The sequence below is a fragment of the Carettochelys insculpta genome, chromosome 1, assembly GCF_033958435.1.
Source record: "Carettochelys insculpta isolate YL-2023 chromosome 1, ASM3395843v1, whole genome shotgun sequence".
NCBI lineage: Eukaryota > Metazoa > Chordata > Testudines > Carettochelyidae > Carettochelys > Carettochelys insculpta.
Window position 1 is genome coordinate 129,299,820 of NC_134137.1, and position 24,598 is coordinate 129,324,417.

The 24,598-nt window shown below is 48.4% G+C and overlaps 1 protein-coding gene across 1 annotated transcript in view; it reads right to left on the reverse strand.

Moving 5' to 3' along the window:
* EIF5B (eukaryotic translation initiation factor 5B) overlaps window positions 1-24,598 on the reverse strand; it is a 77,865-nt gene that overhangs the window by 5,862 nt on the left and 47,405 nt on the right. The window contains exons 14-19 of the mRNA XM_074991622.1: window positions 17,757-17,898; window positions 15,624-15,755; window positions 14,772-14,954; window positions 14,505-14,666; window positions 5,748-5,879; window positions 7-138 (exon numbers count right to left, since the gene is read on the reverse strand). Of these exons, the coding sequence (XP_074847723.1) occupies window positions 7-138; window positions 5,748-5,879; window positions 14,505-14,666; window positions 14,772-14,954; window positions 15,624-15,755; window positions 17,757-17,898 (883 nt within the window). The remainder of the gene's footprint in view (window positions 1-6; window positions 139-5,747; window positions 5,880-14,504; window positions 14,667-14,771; window positions 14,955-15,623; window positions 15,756-17,756; window positions 17,899-24,598) is intronic.

The window sequence follows — 24,598 nt, forward strand, 5'->3', positions numbered from 1 at the left end:
ACTTACTGGCACTTCTGATGTCTTAAGAAATTCAAGTAGTGCCTCCAAAGAACCTAAAGTAGAGGCCTGGACATAAACACCTTTCTCCTCTAACTTGATAGCGTTTAGCGTTTGCTTCAGTTCATGTATTAATTCATCCTTTAGAAAGAAAAGCAAGTTTTAGCAGTCTCACCAACTCACAATAGCTTGCTAAGCTTCAAAACTCCCTCAGTCTATCCTTGGCTTTATAATACACCTATCAATAAGGTGCCTGGACACCATGTGCCAACTTACATAACTGGCCCCGAGCCACCATGCTCTGTCTCAAATAACTCGTATCTCTCTCAATATAAGGAGACATTTCTCCCCCCCACACCTTCCAATACAGCTGGGAGAATCTCTGGATCATGAAGTCCTGTCATAATCGCTTAATACAAGTTCTACCTTCTTGTAAAATCTTTGGCTCTTTCGGTAATAACCTTGCAGACGCGTATTACGCTCAGGTGTGTGTACACCCAGCGCACAAAGCTAGAGAATTCTGTCCAGCAGTACCTTTAGGGGCAACACTTATTTCCCCCTCCTCATACACCCTCCTATGGCAAAACAAAGGCAACACCTCCCCAGCTCCCCTCAGATTCTTTTCACCCAAGGCAGCTGGAGTCTGAACAACACACACTTTCACAACCGTCTTCATTCACAGTGTTTTACATCTTCTTTGTATGTAGGTATAGTCAGCACCCTCAATGAGTAAGTAACAGCAAGCAGTTAGGTAGCATCTTCTCCCAGCCCTCAGAATTGAAACAGTGCCCTTGGTGTGGGCCTTACAGCCTCGGTAAGACGACTCACAGCAGACATTTACTGTGTCTTTGGACAAGGCACTTAAAGAGAGGCCACCAGTAGCTAAAGTGGAAACTGATGCTATTGTCTCTGGAGGGTGCCTACTTGAGACAGTGCTGCTTTGAGCCTATCTGGTAGCAGATTTGCTGTACCCATCTGTCCATTTTACTGCTTTTTCAGCATCACCCAAAGGCAGCCGCATCATTTGCTGCATCCTGAGCTCTCCTTGGACCGGTAGCCAACTCTCACCACCACTGCCAACATCGGGATCTGCACCATAGGTTTTTGTAGTCATCCTCACAACTGAGCTCAGAGGCCCTTTCCCCATCTCACACTTGACCCTGAAGGTTGTTGAGAAAGCAGGAGCCTTGGTGGGTACTCGAAGTGGTACTACTCCAATAGTGGAGACAGGGGATCCTGGTTGCCAATCTGTTCCAACTTGCTGCCAAGATCTAAATGCCACCAATCTGTATTCTTATCCACAGTGGCTTCCTTGAATGTCCATCAGTGAAGTCCCAAGTCTGCTAGCTCTAGAATGACGACACATGTATCTCTAGTAGACTCCCTGTCTGAATCACCTGTCCTGCAGACAGCAGCAGAGGGAGCTCCCTCTCCATTAGAGCAGCCTGAAGCTTGGGGACATTCAAATGTCATTCCACAAAGGATTCCACTGACCCCAGCTAATTCATCCTTCACAGCACCAGACAACACTGTGGTACTCAAGTCCTCGGCTCCAGTACTGAGGACTAAAGATTGCATGAGGATCTGCTCCGATGCATGGTGCTGTCCTGAGGTATTCAGCCCAAGCCTGTGCATGAAAATACCCACATACTGGCGGATATCCTCCAGGCGTTGGCTTCTGAGAGCATTCCTTTCCCTAAATGAAGCAATATTGAAGCCTTCTAAATTTTACAGAACACCTTGGCTTTATTAATGCCCTCTGCAACGTAAAGAGCTACTTTGTCCCAATGCAGGGCAACAAATCCTACTTAACAGATCTAGCTCCAAATTCCCTGTTTGTGACAGCAGTAAATGAGTGAAACACTAAAGAAATATATCTATGCCTCAAGGGGGGAAAAAAGAGTTGAAGAGGCTAGATTTGATGGTAAGAAAGTTCTACTCAAAGCCCTCCTTGCAAGTCATCAGACTGGATTAGCAAAATTTGATTTTGTGAACTAGGACACCAAGTCCTAATTTGCAGACGAGTTCCCAGAATCCTCCATTGACAAGTTCAAGGCCTTTCTTATGGAAGGATAATTTAGTGGCTAAAATATGATTACAGTCAGCCCTGGACACAGCAGATACTTCACCTAGGCTCATGACCTTGATTGTAACAGTGAGAAGAATTTCCTGGTTACAAACTATGGCATAGCACCTATGATCCAGCAAATATAGGGGATTTGTCATTTGAGGGTCACCCCCTACTCTCAAAGAAAGAAGATGATAATGTATTTGTTCAATGACTCCTGGACCATGCTCTGCTCTTTGAGAATTTACACCCAGGCCACAAACAGATGGCACTTTGGGAATGAACTGCAGCAACAGCAATATCATCCTGAGCAATTTTTTCCCCATCAACCTTCCTACAGTTTAATGCAGCAAGACTCCCCCAGAAATGGGCATCAATCACCACAGAGGAAACCTTATGGGTCTAGTTTTAGTCAGATGGATTTCTCTTCCTTCTTCAGCAAGATAGGCTGTTTCACTGCTGCACCCCAGTTCTCAATGTTGTATCTGTGCCCCGACTACTGGGGCCAGACTGTCTCACTGTGCTTGGGAGATCACAGCTGTAGATAGATGAGTCCTAACCCTGTGAAACTTTGTCATTCAGTTGCCAGCCACCCTCCCATCCCGTCCCTCTACCACATCTTCCTTCAGGGATCCTTCCTTGAGTCACTGCTGTTACAGTAGGTACAAACCCTGTGTACTCCAGGCAATTCTCAAACTTATTTGACTGCACTGCCTTCATTGCTTCTGTAGTAGTTTAGGCCCCTATGAGTACCCAGTTAACAGCCATCACTCTCTGGCGGCACAGTGGAGAGCAGTGGCTGTTTGCTGGGAGCCCAGCTCTGAAGGCAGTGCCACTGCTAGCAGCAGCAATGCAAAAGTGAGAGCAGCATGGCATGGTATATTGCCAGACTTGTGTGCGGCTACTGGCAGCAGTGCTAGGTACTTAGCCAGCCAGCCGTGAATGCGCACAGTAAAATTTTATCCCCTAAACCACCTCACGCTCCCTGGAATACATTCTGCATCCCCCAAGTTTGAGAACCTCTGTTCTACAGGCTATAGGAAAAGTTCCTCATCTCTACCAAAAGAAGGTTTTATTCCTGGTAGCTCATGATCCCCATATCAGAGGAAGCAGATTTGGCCTCAATCCCCAGGCTCTCAGCCAACAAAAACCAACAAATATATGAGCTTTCACATGATTACCCTAACTACTCTTCTTCCTGCTCTGAATCACGTCTCGTTTGCTGCTCTTAGTCTCCCAAGTGCTTGTTTTCAAATCTCAGTCTTCCCAGACCCTGGGAAGTTCCTCCAGTTCCTCATCGCTGACCATCACTCCCAGTACACAGCTCTGCCCTTCGGCTGTTCCAGGTGAGTACCTGCTTGCAATAACAGAGCTTACGAAAACAACAAGAAGTTCGGTGGCACCTTATAGACTAACATATCTTGGAGCATAAGCTTTTGTGGACAAAGACCCACTTCGTCAGAGCTTACGAAGTGGCTCAAATAACGCCTCCATAGTCACAGCAGGCCCACTCGATAACAGCTCAAGCAATGGGGCTGCATTTCTTAGTCAAGTCTCAACTGTCGATATCTGCAGAGCTGCAACACGGGCCTGTGCACATACTTATGCTAGATATGGCACCACACTGCAGCAAGATCAAATGCAAACGTTGAGAATGCCCCCACGTCCTGCCCCCACTCTGAAGTCCCCCTCCTGCTGGAGCAGCTTGTGAACTCCCTGGCTGGAACACACGTTGCAAGCATTCAAAGAAGAAAAGATGGTTACATACCTGTAACCTGGGCATGGACCTGCATTCTCGTACCCATGAACTACTCCTCTACACTGAAGTCTCCAGATGGAGATTTCGATGCAAAGTAACTGAGGGGAGTCAGAGTGGTTCCTTTACACAGGGAGGGACTTTGAGGTGAGAGGAGTGAGCACTGCCCTCACGGCAGAGGTCCCCAAACCATGAGGTGTGCAGGAAAGTCTGCACAAACATGGTGGGAAGGGAGCCCCATCCAGCCCCATTCCACCCTTAACTCTACGCCTGTTCCTGCCCTCAGCCAGGGTCCTCACCCCTGTCCACATCCCTCCTCAGAGCCTCAGTCGCACCTGCCACCTAAAGAGCAGGGTGAGGGGGGCAACCCTGAAAAGTTTGGGGACTACTGCCTTATGAGTAGTGTTAAGCAAAAAAGCTGTCCAACTTCGGCGCCCTGGCACCCCGGGGGAAATGTATGTCTGCACCCACGTCGTGAATAGCTAACAGTCAGACAACTAAGTCTTTGCATCAAATTGTTATCTGTAAGCTCTGCTCGCTCCTTCCTGATACAGCGATAGTCTCTGCTGTTGAGATTGATGAAGCTCTGATCAGTGAATACAGGCAGAATGCAATTGTCAGCTACACTTAAGATCTTCATTTGCGTAAGGAAAAGGAGCTGCTCCTCATCAGCCACAGAAGTAGACACCCCTAAAATCTTGATCAGCAGGTATCTTAAAAAGCCCTTGGAGGTACAATGTACCGAGAAGACAAATTGCACATTACATAAAACAGACTGGAAGAGGCCAGCATACAGATCTCATCACTTTCAGAGCAAAAATACCCACCCTGCCTAGGCTTCCCGCAATACCTAACATGCAGTTCAGTTCTTTGACAGATAAATCTTTGCCCTCAATTTTGGCAAGTGCTCAGATGCTCATTGTGTGGCAGATGTTCTATAGGCACACATACCAGTCAATGTTATGACTGTATGGAATGTGAATTTAGTACTCGTTTTAAAATAAACGCTAAGTGCAATTCTGTCAGTTGCATGATTAAATTCCCAAGAGGCGATTTACACCATCTGATGGGAGAAAGTTTTTGAAAAGTAAATTTTTGATCCAGACTACTACACGGAGCGCGTCTAGAACTGCAGTAATGATTCACTCATCTATCCGATTGCTAATATCCAAACAGCAGTTAAACTTGCACACCTGAATCTGCTCTTGCTGATTAAATATTAAATGCATTATACGACCCTTCAGCAAAAAACGTATTTGTAGATCATCCAAGCACGACACCCAGATGTACAGAAACTTTTTCTCAACCCGTGTACCCTGTATATTTCCCCCCCTCAACATTTGCTTAATTTTTCTTTTTTTATTTCTGTATTAGCCCAAGGGTATGGAACCATTAAACATGCATACGAGAAGTCCTAATTTTCTCTTGTATAGTACTTCCTAACACGCTAAAGTCAGTGCTGTAAATTCAAGTATTCTGATCCCACTAATATAAAGAAATTTATATTTTGGGCTAAACTGCTAATTTACATAATACAGGTCCAGACTACTACAGGTCCCAAAACTATAATTATAAATACAAACAACTGCTAGACAGTTTGGCTTTTAATAATTGAATCTCACCAACAGACTGCAGTAAGTTGATTTTCTGCTTGTTAATAAACAAGTCATAGAAACAATAAAACTCTACTACACTAGAGTGACAGGTTACAGTGTTATCATAAAACTATCATACATTATAAAACTGTTGTAGACACACCAAAATGGCTAAGTTTCCCACATGCTGATGCTTCACAACATTGTAACAGATCTTAAATTCCTGTTAAAAAGGTTTTCATTGTTACTTTTAATCATTCAGTGGCTTTTATGTTATTTGGCATTCCATTACAGATCTTACCGAAAGTGTTTATGTTCACCAATGCCTCACCTTGAGAACTGGGATCTCATCCTCTTTATGAGCCACAAGGAGGGGCAAACCAGCCAGTGTTTTCTCCAAGTCTTTCCCAAGAATCTTTACACCCTGGGCTGCAAGCACTTCTTTGTGTTTTTCATACTGGTTCTGAAGAAGAATGAAAAATATTCATTGAAGACTTCACATGGATTTTCTTTACCAGCACATGGTAGCAGTTTAGCTGTTCAGCAGAGACCACCTGGTCATATGTCCCTCTTTTCTCATGCTACCAAAAAAGACAGGCAAAGATGCCTAATTTTATGGCTGCACCTAACTAACAAGGTGGCACAGGCTCAACCAGTTGGAAAGATGGCTCAGGTCTGTTCCCACTTACTCTAGATTTTCTTTGCCTCCAGTTCCCTAAAGAAGGGGTTGCAGCAGGGCCGACAGGCACAATGGGCCTGGGACAAGGTGGGGAGCAGCTCCACACCCCACTCCCCAGAGGGGGGAGGAGCCTCAGGCAGAAGGGGCAGGGCCAAGGGCAGTCAGTTCCTAGAGATGCCTAGAGCTGCGGCCCCCGCCCCCAGCAGCCGCATGGAGCAGCGACAGCAGCTGGGAGGTCCAGGTCCCTTATGCAGTTGCTCCCATGGCACGCTGGAGGCAGCGTGCTTCAGTCTGCATACTCGGCTGCTGCCTCCTTAATTCTTCCTCCTGGTTCTGTTTTAAGCCCAGAAGAAAAGACCCAAGAAAGAAGGAAAAGGAATCCCAGGAAAGAGAAGACAAAAAACAGATCAGCAAGTCCCCTGCTTCCGGTGTAGATTTAGTCTTTGGGGGAGAAGGGAGAAGCAGCAGATAGCACTCTGCAAAGAGTCTACAATGGCTCTGAGGCAGGATTCCCACTGTCACCCCTGCTCCCCTCCCAGGCATGACTGGAAAGCAGGCAACCCTTCCTAATGGCTTATTTCCTGATAAACATTCACCCTTCTCTCCCCCCCCGATGCTCAGGGAAATCTTGCAGATCTCTCTCCTCGCCAGGCCCTCCCTACAGCACGGCACATTTCAGTCTCACCTCGAAGAGAGAGACCATCGAGACAGCGTCAGGACCCCATTACCTCTGGGAGATCTCCACCTTCCCTGGACAGTCCAGTACAACTCCACAGTCCCACAAACACACCACCCGTTCAAGCCCCTCTGGAGGCACTCCTGTGGCAAGGCTGACGCAGTTTGTCTAGGTAACCCTGACCTGCTAAAGGATCCTGTTTCCCACTGGACCTCTCAAGAAATGGCAGGAAGAACAGACAATAAGATTTAAGCACCAAAGGGTGCTCTGAAAATAGCACACAGGCAAAATGTTACCCTTGATTTTAAACACAAGGGCACACGTGCACAGATGCTCCTTCAGTTTACACCCAGGTAATAAGCAGGTACCCAGCAACTGCAGATGAATCACATGAGACCTTGCCCTGCGAATGATAAAGGGGAGCCTCCGTATCCAGCCTCCAGCCTTGACAGATCCATAGCAGTGTCACCAGACACCAACGACAGGAAAGCCGACCTCACACAGTGCAGGGCTCCCAGGAGAACTGCCGGAACCATCTGCTTTGTTACTCAATTTGTCTGGGTGAGCCTGGACAAGATGCTGGTCTCCCTCTCAGAGCTAGGCCCTAAAGGCCTTATTAGTATGGCCAGATTTCACTCAGCTCTCTTTCTTCCTCTGAGACACCATTTTCACCTGGCAACCAGGACAGCAAAGTCTGACAGTCAGGCACCACCAGGGCAGACAGAAAATGGAATGCCAAGGTGGGTGCTAAAACCCAGCTTTACCAATTTCCCTCAGGACAGCGTCCAGCTCTGCAAAGCCATCCAGGGGAAGGAAAAGTTCCCCAATGAAAGAAAAGATGCTCCCACTATTAAGATTCTGGACTGAGACACAATATCTCGATTCTAACCTGAGAAGCGTTTAAGATCTGTGTTATGCCAAAGGGAAGACTAGAGAGCCATAATGCTTTCTCTGGCCTGATGTCTATGAAATACCCCAGACCCTTACAGCCTTAATTTCAGATAGCAGAGAAAAAAAAAGAGAAGTTACTCACCTGTGTAGTAACAATGGTTCTTTGAGATGTGTCCCCTGTGGGTGCTCCACAGTGGGTGTCGGGCTCGCCCCGGCGCCACAGATTGGAAATCTTTAGCAGTCTCCGTCAGGTCGCGCGTGCGCCGATGCGCGCCATTCCTTCGCGCACGTTCAGTCACATGTGCGATCTGGTCCCCACCAGTTCCTTGACCAACTGCCCTGGATGCTTCTGAAAAACACGAAAACAGAGCTCCAAAGAGGGGAGGATGGGCGGGTAGTGGAGCACCCACGGGGACACATCTTGAAGAACCATCGTTACTACACAGGTGAGTAACTTCTCTTTCTTCTTCGAGTGGTCCCCGTGGGTGCTCTACAGTAGGTGACTACCCAGCAGTGACCCCAGTTAAGGAGGTGGGTGTCCGCTTATGTGCGGCTTGCCCTTGATAGGACTGCTGTTGATAGGCGTGTATCCTCATCGAACACCCGGTGCATGGCATAATGCTTGGCAAAGGTGTCGTAAGATGACCAAGTCACCGGTTCTGCAGACGTCTTTTAACGCGATGCCTTTGAAGAAGGCCGTCGACAGTGCCATCGCTCTGGTGGAGTGAGCCCTGGGCGGAACTAGCAGAGGGGTCTTACTGAGCTCATAGCACAGTCTTATGCAGGATACGATGTGATTTGAATTTCATTGTGAGGATAGGCCTTCCCCTTTCGGCCTGGGTGCAAGAGACACCAGGAGTCTGTCCGTTTTCCGGAAGGGCTTAGTTCTGTCTATGTATAAGGCCAACGCCCTCCTTACGTCTAGTAGGTGCAGCCACGCCTCTTCACTGGAGTTGTGAGGCTTAGGATAAAATGAGGGTAATACTACTGGTTCGTTAATGTGGAACTCTGAGGAAACCTTTGGGAGGAAAGCTGGGTGTAACCGTAAGATCACCGCTTCTTTTGAGAATACTGTGCAGGGTGGCGTTGCCATTATTGGTGCGAGTTCACTCACCCTGCAGGCCGACGTGATGGCGAGAAGGAAGGCTGTTTTCAGGATAAGTAGCCGGAGAGGTACCGTGGCCAATGGTTCAAAGGGTGGTCCCGACAGCGCGTGGAGGACCCAGTCCAAACTCCATGATGGCGATAGTGGTTTCCGAGGGGGGTACAGGTTTACCAGGCCCTTCAGGAACCATGAGACCATAGGATGGGCGAATATGGTTGGTCCTTCCTCTTTGTGTTGAAATGCTGATATAGCCGCAAGATGGACCTTTAGAGAAGATAGGGAGAGTCTGTCTTGTTTCACCTCCAGCAGGTAGTCTAGAATTGCAGTTACAGGGACGCCCTGAGGAGCCAACTGCTTGGAAGAGCACCAGGAGATGAATCGTTTCCACTTCTGTGTGTAAGTCCTTCTGGTGGAAGTCCTTCGACTGGACTCCAAGACGTGTTTCACTCCCCCCAAACATGTGCTCTCTAAGGCGCTGAGCCATGGATTAGCCACGCCTGTAGGCAGAGTCTTTGAGGATGTGGGTACACTATGGACACCTGAGCCTGCATGAGAAGGTCCGGCACTACTGATAGGGGGAGTGGCGGGCGGCATGACATGCGCAGAAGCAGAGGAAACCATTGCTGTCGGTCCCAGGTTGGGACTATAAGTATTATGCGTGCTCTCTCTTTTGGCCTTCTCTAGAACCTTGTGGATGCGTGACGTGGGAGGGAATGCACAGAGTACAGGGCCCTTCCATGGCACCGTGAAGGCGTCCCCCAAGGATCCTGGTCCTATGCCTGCTCTGGAGCGGTACTGAGGGCATTGTTTGTTGTTGTAAGTGGCAAACAGATCGATTTGGGGAACCCCCCACTTGTGAAAAACTTGTTGGAGCCGATCGGCTCGGATCTACCACTAGTGCATGAGCGCAAATCGCCTGCTTAGCTCGTCCGCCTTCATGTTGTGGACACCGGGTAGGTATGAGGCTTTCAGCGTTATATTGTTGGCAGTGCACCAGTTGCACAACCGGACTGCCTCCGTGCATAGCACATAGGATCTGGCCCCTCCTTGCTGGTTGATATAAAACATGGTGGTGGTGTTGTCGGTATTTATCCCGACTACTTTGCCGTGCAGGTATTTCCGAAAGTGTCTGCACACGTTGAACACTGCTCTGAGTTCTAGTATGTTTATGTGCATTGTCTTTTCCATGGGGGACCATAGCCCCTGAGTTACTTTGTTGCCGATGTGTGCTCCCCATCCCATGTGGGATGCGTCTGTTGTAAGAAAAATCGCGATTTGTGGCTGGTGGAAGGGCACCCCTACTAGTAAGTTCTTGGGATCTGCCCACCATGCCAGAGACCTGCGCACCTCCACTGTGGGCGATACTGCCCTGTGGATGGTATGGACTATTGGTTTGTAAATGCTCACCAGCCAATGCTGCAGGCTCCGCATATGCAGCCTGGAATTCTGTACCACGAACGTGGTGGTCGCCCTGTGCCCCAACAATTGTAGACATGTTAGGATTGGCACTGTGGGGCTGTACGTCATCACTTGTACCAGGGATTTGATGGTGCGGAAACAGGCCTCGGGCAGGTATACTCTTGATGTAGTAGAGTCTATGCATGCCCCTATGAACTCTATATTCTGCATAGGCTCGGTCTTTGATTTCGAGAGGTTGATAACTAGGCCCAACAAGGCGAATGTGTTTGTAGTGATGTGTATCATGCGTAGGACCTCTGCCTTTGAGGCCCCTTTCAGTAGGCAGTCGTCCAGGTATGGAAAAATGAACACACCCTGTCTGCGTAGGTAAGCCGATATTACCACCAGTGTTTTGGTGAACACTCTGGGCGCCGAAGAGAGACCGAATGGAAGAACTCTGTATTGGAAGTGCTCCCTGCCTACTGTGAAGCGGAGGAAACGTCTGTGTGCCGGGTGAATAGTTATACGAAAATACGCATCCTGCAAGTCGAGGGCTGCAAACCAGTCTCCATCGTCCAATGCCGTAAGTATGGAGGCAATTGTAATCATCCTGAAACGCTGTTTGTGCAGGTGCCAGTTGAGGGCCCGTAGGTCCAGGATTGGTCTCCAGCCTCTTGTCTTCTTCTCTGTTAGGAAGTACCGTGAGTAGAACCCTTTCCCTTGGAATTGTTCTGGAACTCTCTCCACCGCCCCTATGAGCATGAGATGGTCCACCTCCTGTTTTAATCTTGTCTTGTGGGAGAGGTCCTTGAAGGAGGACTGGGTGGGCAGTTTCGGTGGAGGTAGTGATTGGAAGGGGATCATGTATCCCGTGGCTATAATCTCCAGTACCCATTTGTCTGTGTTGATGTTTTGCCAATGAGAGTAGAACGGTTTGAGCCGATGGTGGAACATGTGCTGGGATTGGCATTGAGGGATGGTCTTGATATTGCTGTCCTCAACATACCCGTCAAATTTGCTGTCTCAGGGCTTGCCCCGAGGGTGCGCGACCCTGCTGGGGGTGTCGTCTGGGGGCCCTATACTGTTGCTGCTGGTGGTGGCGCCCTTGGTCATAACTCCGTTGGTACTGTGTACACTGAGGTTGATAAGCGTAGCGCCTTTGCTGGGGGTAAAACTTCTTCCTCCTGTACGGAGGGGTATATATACCCAGGGTCCTAAGCGTGGCTCTCGAATCCTTGCTGGAGTGTAGGACCGAGTCATTTGAATCTGCGAATAACTTCTGTTTATCAAATGGAAGGTCTACGATTTTTGTTTGCAGATCTCTGGGAATGCCGGACGTCTGCAGCCACGATTCCCTACGCATTACCACTGCTGTGGCTGTGGAGCGTGCTGCTGTATCTGCCACGTCCAGGGCAATCTGGACTCCTGTTCGTGAGGCCACGTAGCCCCCTTGGACGATCACTTTTAGCACCGGTTTCTTATCCTCTGGAAGGAAATCCATGAGGGACACAAGCCTGGAATAATTGTCAAAATTGTGGTTTGACAGGTGTGCTTCATAGTTTGCCATTCTGAGCAGTAAGGTAGAGGAGGAACAGACTTTCCTACTGAACGTGTAATTTCCTTGCATCTTTTTCTGATCCTCCTGATTTATACTGGGGTGTCTTGGATCTCTGCTGTGATGATTCGACTACCAGGGAATTTGGTTGGGGGTGGCTAAACAGGAATTCCATGCCCTTGGCCGGAACAAAGTATTTCTTATCCGCCCTCTTATTTGTGGGAAGGGTAGTGGCTGGAGTCCGCCATATGTTGGTGGCCGATTCCATAATCGCTTCATCTAGTGGGATTGCGATCTTAGATGAAGCCGGGGGTCTTAAATTTTTCAGGAGTTTATGATGTTTCTCCTGCACCTCTGCTATGTGAATGTCCTGTGTTTGTGCTACCCTCTTGAACAGTTCTTGGAATTGCCTAAGGTCGACCAGAGGGAAATATCCCCGGGGACAGTCCCCTCATCTGGGGAGGACGAAGAGGCATCACTATGATATACCTCCTCTAATTCCTCTGATTCCTGGATTTGTTCATATGTTTGCCCTTTTGAGGATTCACAGGGGAGGTCCAGGGCCTGTGGACCAACATCCGCCTGGGGAGGCTGTGTCCTTCTGACGGAGTGAGACTGTGTGAGTGGGGATCTACCCCTGGACCTGGACCCCCTGTGCCGGTGTTCAGTATGGTAGGGACGGCCGTAACAGCAGGGGCAAGGGCCCGGTGATGGGGATCTAGATCATGATCGGAAAACGTACGCATGGGCTCTAGACGAGCATAACCTCTGTGATGACGCTGATAGTGGTGGGGATGCTCTGTGATAGTATTCATAGGGGTCCCTACTGGAGATTGGTGAAGGCTGTCTGAGCCAGGGGGATGGTGGCTCAAGGAACGGGGATGGAGGTCTGAAGCAGGCCATTGGAGTTGCTGCCCAATGTATTTCTGGGGGGGAGCTAGGCGATAACAGCAAGACGGTGGCCTCTGGGGATGGGCTGTGATGCCGTGTTTTGGCTTTTGCTTTTCCCCGTCCCTGCGGAGCAGGCGCCGCCCCCCTCCCGTGCCAGGGATCTCTGCGCCGTTGTGGGTGCCGCGCTCGGTACCCCTGTGCACGGCGCTGTGCGGATAGCTTCCTCCAGCACCGTTGGGTCCCGTGCCGGGCACCCCTGCTCTGGCACCATCAGTGCCCCAGGGCTTGGTGCCGTGGGAGTTAGTGCCGCCAATGCCAGTGCCTCCAGCACCCCCGGTGCCGACTGCTTAATGGTCGGAAGCCCCGGCGCAGCTGCATGCGCTACGGTCATCCCGCTTTGAGCAGCCCGCGGGTCAGAGCCCTGTGCTCCGCTCGTCCTGCTCGCAGGTGTTACCAGCAAGGATCAAGCTGGAAAAAGCTTCCTTTTCTTTTGTACAGAGGTGGTTAGGGAAGCCACCCTCCTCTTGTGCGATCCTGAGGGTCCCTCCTTATTGGGCTTCTCCGATGGTTCAGGCTGGAGGGCTTATCAAATAAAATCATTTTCAGCCTCATCTCCCTGTCCTTTCTGGCTCTGGCCGTGAGCTTGGAGCAGTGAGGACACTTTTGTGGAACGTGGGTCTCCCCGACGCAACAAATGCACTCGCTATGCCCATCTGAGACAGGCATGGCCTCGCGGCATGACGCACATTTCTTAAACCCCAGTGAGGACATCTCGGCCCGGGTGTTTAGTCTTTGAATGTTAATAGGGCACTTAACAGCTAAATGAGTCCTGGCAAAAAGACAACGTTCGCGGCTTTTAGGATAGCAGACCGCTTAAGGCGGCCGCCTCCGTTCTTCTCTCCCCGCTCCTTTTTTTTCCTATACCTACATTTAACGAAACAACTTTAACAATGTTAACTAAACTATCAAAGTAATAACTATTAACAAGATTAACAAAATTAAGAGATAGTTTTCTCTTTCTCAGGCGTTGGAGCCGGAGTGGAATCTGTCTGCAGTCGGTGGTGGTTGAGAAGGAACTGGCGGGGACTGGATCACGCATGTGACCGAAGGCGCACGAAGCAACGGTGCACATCAGCGTACGTGCGACCCGACGGAGACTGCTAAAGATTTCCGATCTGCGGTGCCGGGGCGAGCCCGACACCCACTGTGGAGCACCCACGGGGACCACTAGAAGAAGCAGCTTACTTATTCCTCATCAGGTTCCAGCTTCTCCCCTTCCTCCTCTCATAATCAGCCTCTCACATCTATGACTCTCCTCCTCCTCCTTTCAGAATGACCCAGAAGACAAGCTTCTAGCCTCCCTCTGTACTTCCTAGCTACACAGTGAGGTCAGGCAGGCAAGTCTCTTATCCCTCCCAAAGCAAAAAAAGGGCTGCAGCACCGTACAAGGGTTTCATTCACCTTGTCTTGGAATACCTAGTACCAACCATAATGAACTACCGATTCATTGGTTCAGTCATTTCACTGTATGTTTGAATGCTGTTTAGTCAGTCTTTCTACAAGATCTTTTCTTACCACGTCTATACATTATGCATAAACCTGGATAACCAGAATGAACAGACTTTGATGATTGTTTACATACATTGGGGTGGTTGTTCTTTGATCTTTCTCCTGAACCACATCCACAATTAGACACATCTGTGGAAACATGAATGTGTTGTAACCTGCAACTTCTTCTATTTGTTCCCCTTCATCTTTGGTCACTTGCTACAACAATGTAACATGTGTATTGTATTCTATTGTATTGTATGTGTATTCCCCCTTCTGTCTCATCTTTTGTTCTAATTCTTAGCACTTCCTTAAAATGGAACCTGCACCATGCTGTGCCCCTACCTTAACTCGTAGTTCCTTCATAGGGGGAGGTAGCAGAAGACCTCTAATCTGAGTTACTATAGGACCTTCTACTCCAGGGACAATAATGGTATCACCCTCTTTCAGACGTCCATTAATCAAAATTACATCTATTGTAGTACCCATGCCTGGAAGGGCTTTGACCTAAAAGATATGAGAGAAAAAAATTCAACAGTTGCATTTCAAATCAGCTTCAAAAAAAGAAAAAGAAAAAAAAATTTGCTAGCTAAAGCATGGATACTGACTTACCTCCATGACCTGAGCTCTCAGTTCCTCACACTGGGCCAGTCTCTTGCTCAGCATGGTTTGGGTCAGCTCAACAAGAAGAGCTATGAGACTCCCCATGCCATCCCCAGTGTGAGCAGAGGTAGGTACCAGAGAAACAAAAGTGCGGGGATCCTTATTCTCGTAGAACAAAGCAGCATTCAAGCCCTACAACAAAGAATAGTACAGTTGCACAGAAAAATTACCCCATCTATCTTAATAATTCACATATAACAAGACTAAACAGTTCGATCATTTCTTTTTTTTTCAAATGCTAAATTCCAGTCACTGCACTATTTCAGCAACATCTTAATAATGCAACCTCTAATTTCACACTTTAAGGGACAGCAGAGGGCAATAGACAACAGCACCTCAGAAAATGAGCGAAGTTTATAAAGCTAGTTAGCATATTTTAACTTCTAGGCAACTTTTGTGTGAGCAGAGAGACTGCGAAAACTAAGCATTGCTGGAACACGCTCTCACTGGTCTGAGGAAAGGAGGGAGAGGAGATAGTTTCTCATGTGATCCCAAAGAAGGGAGTGTACCGAAAACCTAGTCTGCTTTCACTGGCCCTACTGATGCTACTGTCTCAATGAAGTGCCCAAGGACTGGAAGAGAGGGTAGAGAAATCTGTCTCTAACCAAACTAAAACACTGATTTACTACTTTAATCATTTACTTAAACTGAAACTAAATACACGGATAAAGAGTTACAAAATACACTGTGCTGTTCATACTGCAAGAAATCTCTCTTTGGCTTGCTTTGACTCAGGCTTTCAAAAGTCATTTACCTTTCCTCACATCTGTTAAGAGGGGCAAGATAAATAATCCATCCTACCTGCTGTGCAAATTCCACTACAATAGCCTTTGCACGTTCCTCAAATTCATCTTTTGTGTTTTTCTTCTGCTTCTTTAATGTGGCAGCTACATCTGTGTCAGGGCTTTTCTTCCAGTCATATAACCTATCAATCTTCAAAATACAATTTCAATACAGTTATGTTATGTCTTGCAATTTTCAGAAGTGCATTCCAGGATTATGCCCACAACTGCCATCTATGACCTGCCTTTATTTATACATGACTCATAAATATGAATAACTTAAATGTGTTTCTTGTAATTTAATCACCATTAGTTTCTAGATGCCAATTTCTCATAGTAACCACATACCTGTTTCAAATACAAAGAATTCCATCACACATGTAACCAATATTGCAATGGAAAAAACAAAGCTTAGCAGAAAATATTTCCTAAGTGTAATGATTACAACCTATTTAAAACTTCAGACTGTAAAAGCATTTTTATACTGAAAAGGTAGTTTTCAGTTACATGTATTGCATCAAGTTGAAGACAAAACAAGTTTTTGATTTTCTAAGCTTCCTGAAAACGATTCTACGTTATAACTTTTGTTTTTTAAAAAACAGTGTTCTTTGTGTATCCTTTCTTTACTGTATATAAACACAAAGTCCTTATCTAAAGGATATTTCATTGTTTATAGAAGTATTTTAAAACAAACTGGTAAGCTATGAATTCCTTTCATGATACAACAGAATCATCATCAACAGCAATTTGCACCCCCCCCCTTTTTTTTTTAATTAAAGAAAAAGATGATGTGCTCAGAACAGGCACCAAAACAACAAAATGATGTTACAGAATTTAAGGTAACTGAGTTAAAAAAGTAGGTCAAGTTTAGTGCGAGGCATTTTCATTTAATTCAACTCCCCAAAGACTTGCTTCTTCCACAATGCTCATAAAAGAGGTGTAAATTAAGACCTTTTAAACTAGGCCATCAAATAGTACACATACCCACACTAACAGGATTTTACGGCTGTGACTGTCTTTGTCACACTATATGTACACAAGCAGACACATATACTTTACCTTTTTTTAACCCTCATATATTGCATCACATCTAAAAGTTAGACTATGGAGCTTTTTGAGACAGATTACAGAATTTTATGGAACAGACAGAACATGGAGGTGTCTGAAAAGTAAAAAGATTTGATGGCCTCCACTACTGAGGTTTAAGACACTTTCAAGGTCAATCCACCCACTCCCTGCACCCCAGCAGACAAGAGTCCTTTCTTCACTTCCTGTCACCTTTAGTTCTTAATATTTAATTATTACTTTGAAATCATAATGCATATTGCAAAACAACTGCATTAACATCCATTTAAGAAGCAAGACAGCCAGCGTGTCAAATACACAGCAAAGCAAATGTAACAACATAACCTAGATTTGTTAATACCAACCAATAACACAATTCAAAATGCACAATAGCAATAACAGCAGGGTTTCCGTAGTGTTTTAGCTTTTGCTTTTATACAAATATTTCACTGAAACTTACATAGTAAAGTGGTTATCTTAAATTTTGTAAAAAAAAAAAAAAAAATGCTTATCAGCACACCTGAAAAATGCCAATTATTCAATTTTAAAGATGAACTGATCACAAAAATTTCCTCTACACTGACATTTCACCGTGTAGTCCCTGAAACCAGCCTTTATAAAAGGTATTGAAATTTGCTCAGTGCTCTGGAATGACACTGAAACCTGCGTCCAACTTCCAAACTGACAGAATTCCCACCTCAGTTAAAGGGGGAGCAGAATTGTACTCCACCTTTGAATTTTACAAAAAGTAACAGAGAAGACAAAGTAACACCCAACAAATTCATCCAAGTACATTACAGAATGGTTGAAAAAACTACATCAGACAATGTGCAACACAGAGGAGAATGAGATGAATAATAAAACCTGTTAGGAGATTCCTTAAATTAGCTCTGCAAAGCCCACGAATATCTTATCAGTTTCATTTCCAGAAAAAGATGCATGTCAATAGAAAGAAAGCTATGAACCACTGCTTCAACTCTTACAATGGATTGATGGCACTGTTCATGCACACAATTCAATTAACAAAATAGGATAGCATATGTTTTACAATTATTTTGCTAATTAAATCCTTGAAAGGCCATCTTACCTTGTTCAGAGCTACTATAAAGGGACATTTCTTGGACTTCAGCAAGTTTATAGATTCAATTGTCTGGGGCTCCAAACCATGCATAATATCAACTACTAGAATAGCAATATCACAAAGTGAGCTTCCTCGATTTCGTAGGTTGCTGTGGCATTGGGAAAGAAAGGAAGTGTCATTCTTACAGTAATCTGAATAGTTTGTAACTTTTTTTATTAGAAATTATTCTTTTTAATGTCAGGGTGAAGTGATGTTTACCCCCACATAAAATGAAAGCTTGTAATTTTCTTGAAGATAATGCCATGTTAACCCATTCTTGCCAACAAATACAAAGACTGATTAAAATGACATACTAACTATAAACCATTAACGGAGGATAATTTCTAGAATTTATTATAGAGTGTTTCTGTACAAGTCCATCAACAAAACTGCATACTTCTGGAAGAATTTGTAAGCAAACAATCAGCAACCAATATTAACTACCACACTGTTTCTACCTTGCCCTTTCTGAGCAAGATTATTAACTTGGTGAATGAAAATTGGTCAAAGGTCCCTAAATCAGCTCACTGTAATTCATTTTTTTAATTTACATATAAGGCAGAGACTGCATAGATCTTATTCCTTAGTACCCTAGCAATGAAGATCAGGTAATCCTGCTTCCCTCAGATAGTTAACACACTGCACTGCATAAACTTATCCACTCACTGATGCTATTTACTCAAGTTGCTGATCTTCTAACTGACACTGTTATACACTCTGTTGAGTGCAGTATGTTATTTGTTGGTGCAGAAGAGTTTGTTTTGAAGGTGCTGAGTTTTTCATAACCAGTAGGAATATAGTGTGTCAGTATAAGGGTACAGCTCAAAAGCATCATGTAACCTGCAACAATGTTGTTGGAGGGCATCACATTTAACCAAACCTAATTCTTTCTCTCATGTTTTGGTTGGAGATTCATTAGACTCCTGGATCAATTAGTATATGAGGTATTTTAAGAAAGTTAACTTCATGAACTCTAATGCCCAGATTTAGTCAGGCTTTATAACAAGCCATAATTTACTTACTACTGACTAGAGACTCGGGCTGTGTCCACACTATGAGATAATATCGATTTTGAGACATTTAGCTCGATTTTACTAAGTGCCTTTCTTCACTGTAAATTCCATTACTTTGATTTATGGAGCACTAAAGTCGACATATCGAAATTATAAAATCGTCGTAACCTGACAGGTGTAGCATTCAGGTCAAATCTAAAATGCTGAATGAAGGGCAGTGAGGAAGCGCCCGTCTTTAAATCAAATCCATTAGCCTCCAGACATGTCATGTATGTTCCCCACAGTACCCCACTGTTCTCCACTCTGGCCTCTTCCATCTCCACTGCTCTCAGGGGTGCAGGAATTAGGCAACAGGAAGCCTGTTTCAATTCAGCACCTGGAAGCCTGTGGCTGTAAGATCATGCTTGTACGAGAGGCTGAAAAAAAGAGAAGTTACTCACCGTAGTAACGGTGGTTCTTCGAGATGTGTCCCCGTGGGTGCTCCACCACCATAGGTGACGGCTTGGCCGGCGCCGCAGATCGGATCTTCCAAGCAGTTTCTGCCGGACCGCGCATGCGCCGGTACGCGCCGCTCCCTGGCGCGCTCCTGGCCATGTGCGCGATCCGGTCCCCGCCAGTTCCTCGACCAACCGCCTCGGTTGCCCCTGCAAAACACTAACAGAGATCCGAAGCGGGGAGGATGGGCGGGAAGTGGAGCACCCACGGGGACACATCTCGAAGAACCACCGTTACTACGGTGAGTAACTTCTCTTTCTTCTTCGAGTGTCCCCGTGGGTGCTCCACCATAGGTGACTACCCAGCAGTAACCCAGATAGGTGGTGGGTAATCGGATTATGTGCAGCTGGTCCCCGAGAGGACCGCTGCAGAGAGACGGGTATCCTCTTGGAATACCCTGTGAAGGGCGTAATGTTTGGCGAACGTGTCGTAGGATGACCAGGTCGCCGCTCTGCAAATGTCTTTCAATGCAACACCCTTGAAAAAGGCTGTTGATGCTGCCACCGCCCTGGTGGAATGAGCCCTGGGAGTGGCCGACAAAGGAGTCTTTCTGAGCTTGTAGCACATTTTTATGCAGGATACAATGTGCTTTGAGATTCTCTGCGATGAGAGACCTTCTCCTTTAGATTTGGGAGCGAGGGAGACCAGGAGTCTATCCGATTTTCGGAAGGACTTGGTCCTGTCTACGTAGAAGGCTAGCGCCCTCCTCACATCCAGGAGGTGTAGGCGCGCCTCTTCGCTGGAGTTATGAGGCTTTGGATAGAACGAGGGTAGAACAATAGGTTCATTGATGTGAAACTCGGAAGAAACTTTGGGAACAAAGGCTGGATGCAGCCGTATGGTTACCGCCTCCTTGGAAAAGACAGTGCAGGGTGGCGTTGCCATGACTGCCGCAAGCTCGCTCACCCGACGGGCTGACGTAATTGCAAGAAGAAAGGTCGTCTTTACTGTAAGGAGGCGAAGGGGAACCGTGGCCAAGGGCTCGAACGGTGGTCCCATGAGTGTGGTAAGCACCAGGTCCAAGCTCCACGAAGGTGGAATCGGTTTCCGAGGGGGGTATAGGTTTACCAACCCTTTGAGGAACCTGGTAACCATAGGGTGGGCGAACACCGTGTGCCCTCCCTCCTCATGTCTGAACGCCGAGATGGCGGCCAGGTGGACCTTTAACGAGGATAGCGAGAGTCCTGCTCTCTTGAGGTCCAGTAAATACTCTAGAATTGTAGGTATAGGCACCGAAAGGGGGGCCAGCTGCTTGGTAGAACACCAAGCCATGAAGCGAGTCCATTTTTGTTTGTAGGTTTTCCTAGTGGAAGTCCTCCTGCTACTTTCTAGGACTTGCTGTACTTCCACTGTGCATGTGCTCTCTAGGGAGCTGAGCCATGGATTAGCCACGCTTGCAGTCGCAGGCTTTGGGGGTGCGGATGCACTATGGACCCCTGGGCTTGCGTGAGCAGGTCCGGCGCCACCGGAAGAGGCATCGGTGGGCGGTCCGACAGGCGCAGGAGTAGGGGGAACCATGGTTGGCGATCCCATGTTGGGACTATCAGGATCATCCGAGCCTTGTCTCTCCTGGCTTTTTGCAGAACCTTGTGGATCAGCACTGCGGGGGGAAACGCGTAAAGCAGGGGGCCTCCCCACGGGATCGCGAACGCGTCCCCCAGGGACCCCCGGCCCAGCCCTGCTCTGGAGGAGAATCGTGGGCACTGTTTGTTGTGCTGAGTGGCAAACAGATCTATTTGGGGAAACCCCCATGCGTGGAAAATAGGCCGTAGTAGATCGGGACGGATCTGCCACTCGTGGGTGAGCGCAAAACGTCTGCTCAACTGGTCTGCCTTCACGTTGTGCGTGCCCGGCAAGTAGGAGGCTCTCAGGATTATATCGTGGGCGATGCACCAGTTCCATAGGCGGATTGCTTCCGCGCATAAGGTACGGGATCGAGCTCCTCCTTGCCTGTTTATGTAAAACATGGTGGAGGTATTGTCTGTACTGATCCCGACGACTTTGCCTTGTATACGGTCTCGAAAGTGTTTGCAGGCGTTGAACACTGCTCTGAGCTCTAAAACATTGATATGCAGAGACTGTTCCGTGGGTGACCACAGTCCTTGAGCCACCTCTTCGCCCATGTGCGCTCCCCACCCTATGAGGGAGGCATCCGTAGTGAGGAAAACCGATATTTGCGGCTGATGGAAGGGTACCCCTGTTAGCAAGTTCCCGGGGTTTACCCACCATTGCAGGGATTCGCGCACCCCAGGTGGGGGCGACACCACCCTGTGAACGGTGTGTACTGCCGGCTTGTATACACTTGCCAGCCAATGTTGCATGCCGCGCATGTGCAACCTGGCGTTCTGTACCACAAACGTAGCCGCTGCCATGTGGCCCAGCAGCTGCAAGCACGTCAAGACCGGCACCGTAGGGCTGAAGGTGATGACCTGCACGAGGGAACCGATGGCTCGAAAGCGAGCCTCTGGAAGGTATACTCTCGCCGAGACTGAGTTTATGCGAGCCCCTATGAACTCTATGTCCTGTGAGGGGTCTATCTTTGATTTTGCCATATTGATAACCAGGCCAAGTGCGGAGAACGTGTTTGCTGTGACGCGTATCATGCGGAGAACCTCCCTTTTCGAGGTCCCTTTGAGCAGGCAGTCGTCCAGATACGGGAAAATAAACACCCCCTGTCTGTGCAGGTAGGCTGACACCACTGCCAAGGTCTTGGTGAAGACTCTGGGGGCCGAGGAAAGGCCAAACGGCAGGACCTTGTATTGGAAGTGTTCGTTGCCCACCATGAACCGGAGAAAACGTCGGTGAGCCGGATGAATGGTTATGTGGAAGTACGCGTCTTGTAGATCGAGGGCTGCGAACCAGTCTCCATCGTCCAGTGCTGTAAGGATGGAGGCAATAGTGATCATCCGAAAACGTTGCTTGCGCAGATACCTGTTGAGGCCACGAAGGTCTAAGATGGGCCTCCAGCCTCCTGTTTTTTTCTCCGTCAGGAAATACCGAGAGTAGAACCCTTTCCCTTGCAGTTGCTCCGGCACCTTTTCCACCGCCCCTATGAACTCTAGGTGGGCCACCTCCTGCCTGAGCCTGGCTACATGGGAGGCCTCCTGGGGGTGGGGCTTGGGCGGGGGTCGCGGCGGTGGGAGCGACTGGAAGGGGATGGCGTACCCCGTGGCTATGATCTCCAGCACCCATTTGTCTGTGGTGATCCTTTGCCACTGGTCGTAGAATGGTCGGAGGCGATGGTGAAAAAGTCGTTTCGGATGATCTTGTGCAATGGTGGTGATGGCGCAGCCCTGGATTTGTATGTCAAACTTGTGGCCTTTGGCCCCGCCCCGAGGACGTACGGCCCTGTTGTGAGCGTCGCCTGGGGGTTCTGTACTGCTGGTGCTGCTGATGCCGCCCTTGCTCGTAACCCCTGTGATACTGGGGGCGCTGTTGCTGGTATTGGTACCGCCTTTGCTGTGGGTAGTACCTTTTCTTTGAGTATGGAGGGGTGTAAATCCCCAGGGTCCTGAGTGTGGCTCTTGAGTCTTTACTGGAATGAAGGACCGAGTCAGTTGATTCAGCAAACAGCTTCTGCAAGTCGAAGGGAAGGTCGATTATCTTCGCCTGCAGATTTTTTGGTATGCCCGAGGTCTGGAGCCAGGACTCCCGTCGCATCACCACTGCAGTTGCTGTGGAACGTGCTGCCGTGTCCGCAACGTCCAAAGCAATCTGAACTTCCATCCTCGCAGCCGCGTAGCCCTCTTGCACTATGGCCTTGAGGACCGGCTTTTTGTCCTCTGGAAGCGAGTCCATGAGGGAAGTTAATCTGGCATAGTTGTCGAAATTATGGTTCGCCAAGTGCGCTGCATAATTTGCCATTCGCAAGGTTAAAGTGGAGGAGGAGTAGACCTTTCTGCCGAACAGCTCTAGCTTCTTGGCATCTCTGTCCATTCCCCCTGTTTTAAATTGAGATGTTTTTAATCTTTGCTGCGAGGACTCCACCACCAAGGAGTTTGGCTGGGGGTGGCTAAACAAGAACTCCATGCCCTTCGCCGGCACGAAGTATTTCTTATCCGCTCTCTTTTGGACAGGCGGAATAGTTGCCGGGGTGTGCCATATGGTAGTGGCGGACTCCAAGATCGCTTCATCAAGCGGGATTGCTACTCTGGAGGAGGCCGGGGAGCTCAAATTTTTAAGGAGCTTATGATGTTTCTCTTGCACTTGTGCTGTCTGGATGCCTTGCGTGAAAGCTACCCTCTTAAACAGCTCCTGAAACTGTTTGAGATCGTCCTTGGGATGGACGTCCCCTAAGGCCGTGGCCTCATCCGGGGAGGAAAACGAGGAACCGCTGGGGTACATTTCTTTGGACCCTTCCGGTTCTTGATGGTGATGGTGCGCCCTCTCGCTGGAGGTTTGCGAGGGAAAATCTCGTGGGTCCACGGCCAGCCCCCCCTGGGATGCTTGAGTCTCCGTCCCTGATCGCGATTGCCCTCGGGGGTACGAGGTAATATGTGGGGATCTCCCCCTGGTAGATTGCCGATGGTGTCCATGCCCCGCGTGGAAGGGACGACCATGGTAGTATAGGCACTGTTCCTGGGAAGGTGACCTTGACCATTCCCTTTGCACGTACCCTGTGTGTCTGGGAGAGGGGGATTGTCGAGACACTGGAGAGAGCGATTTTGCATAATAGTCCAGCGATTCAAATCCCAGGAAGGGCGAGGGGGGTGCCAGCCATGGGGAGGCTGATTGCAGGAAAGGAGAAGGGGGCTCCGGGTAGGCTAGGGGGGGCCCCTGCCTTCTGGTTGGAGTCTGCAACATGAGCGGAGGGCTGTGAGAGAAGAGCTCCACAGCCCTGTCTGGAGAGGGGCTGCAATGCCTCCTCTTGTGTGCAGCCTTCCCCCTCCCTTGAGGAGGTAACTCCGCCCCCTGATGGGCGGGGGATCCCGGCCCCGTCGGCACCGTGCTAGGCACGCTCGAGGGCGGTGCCACACGTGCGGAGTCCTTGTGCGCCTGCAGGCTACGTGCCTGCGCTCCCTGCACCGCCGGTTCCCCGGGGATCGGTGCCGCTGTCTGCGGTGCCGCTGGTACCGGCGCTTGCTTAGCCGCCGCCCTGCCTGTGGTGCGGGGCGGCTGGCTGATCATCGGAGGCTGAGCCGCTTCCACGTGGCTCTCCGTGCCGCCGCCGATCAGCTGTTGCTGCGGCTGGGGGCTGCTCGCTCCTCCCGTCCCGCTCACTGTTACTGCCGGCAGGGATCGGGTTGGAGAAACTTTCCTCCGTTTTTGCGCAGATGGAGTGAGGGAGGCAGCTTTCCTTCT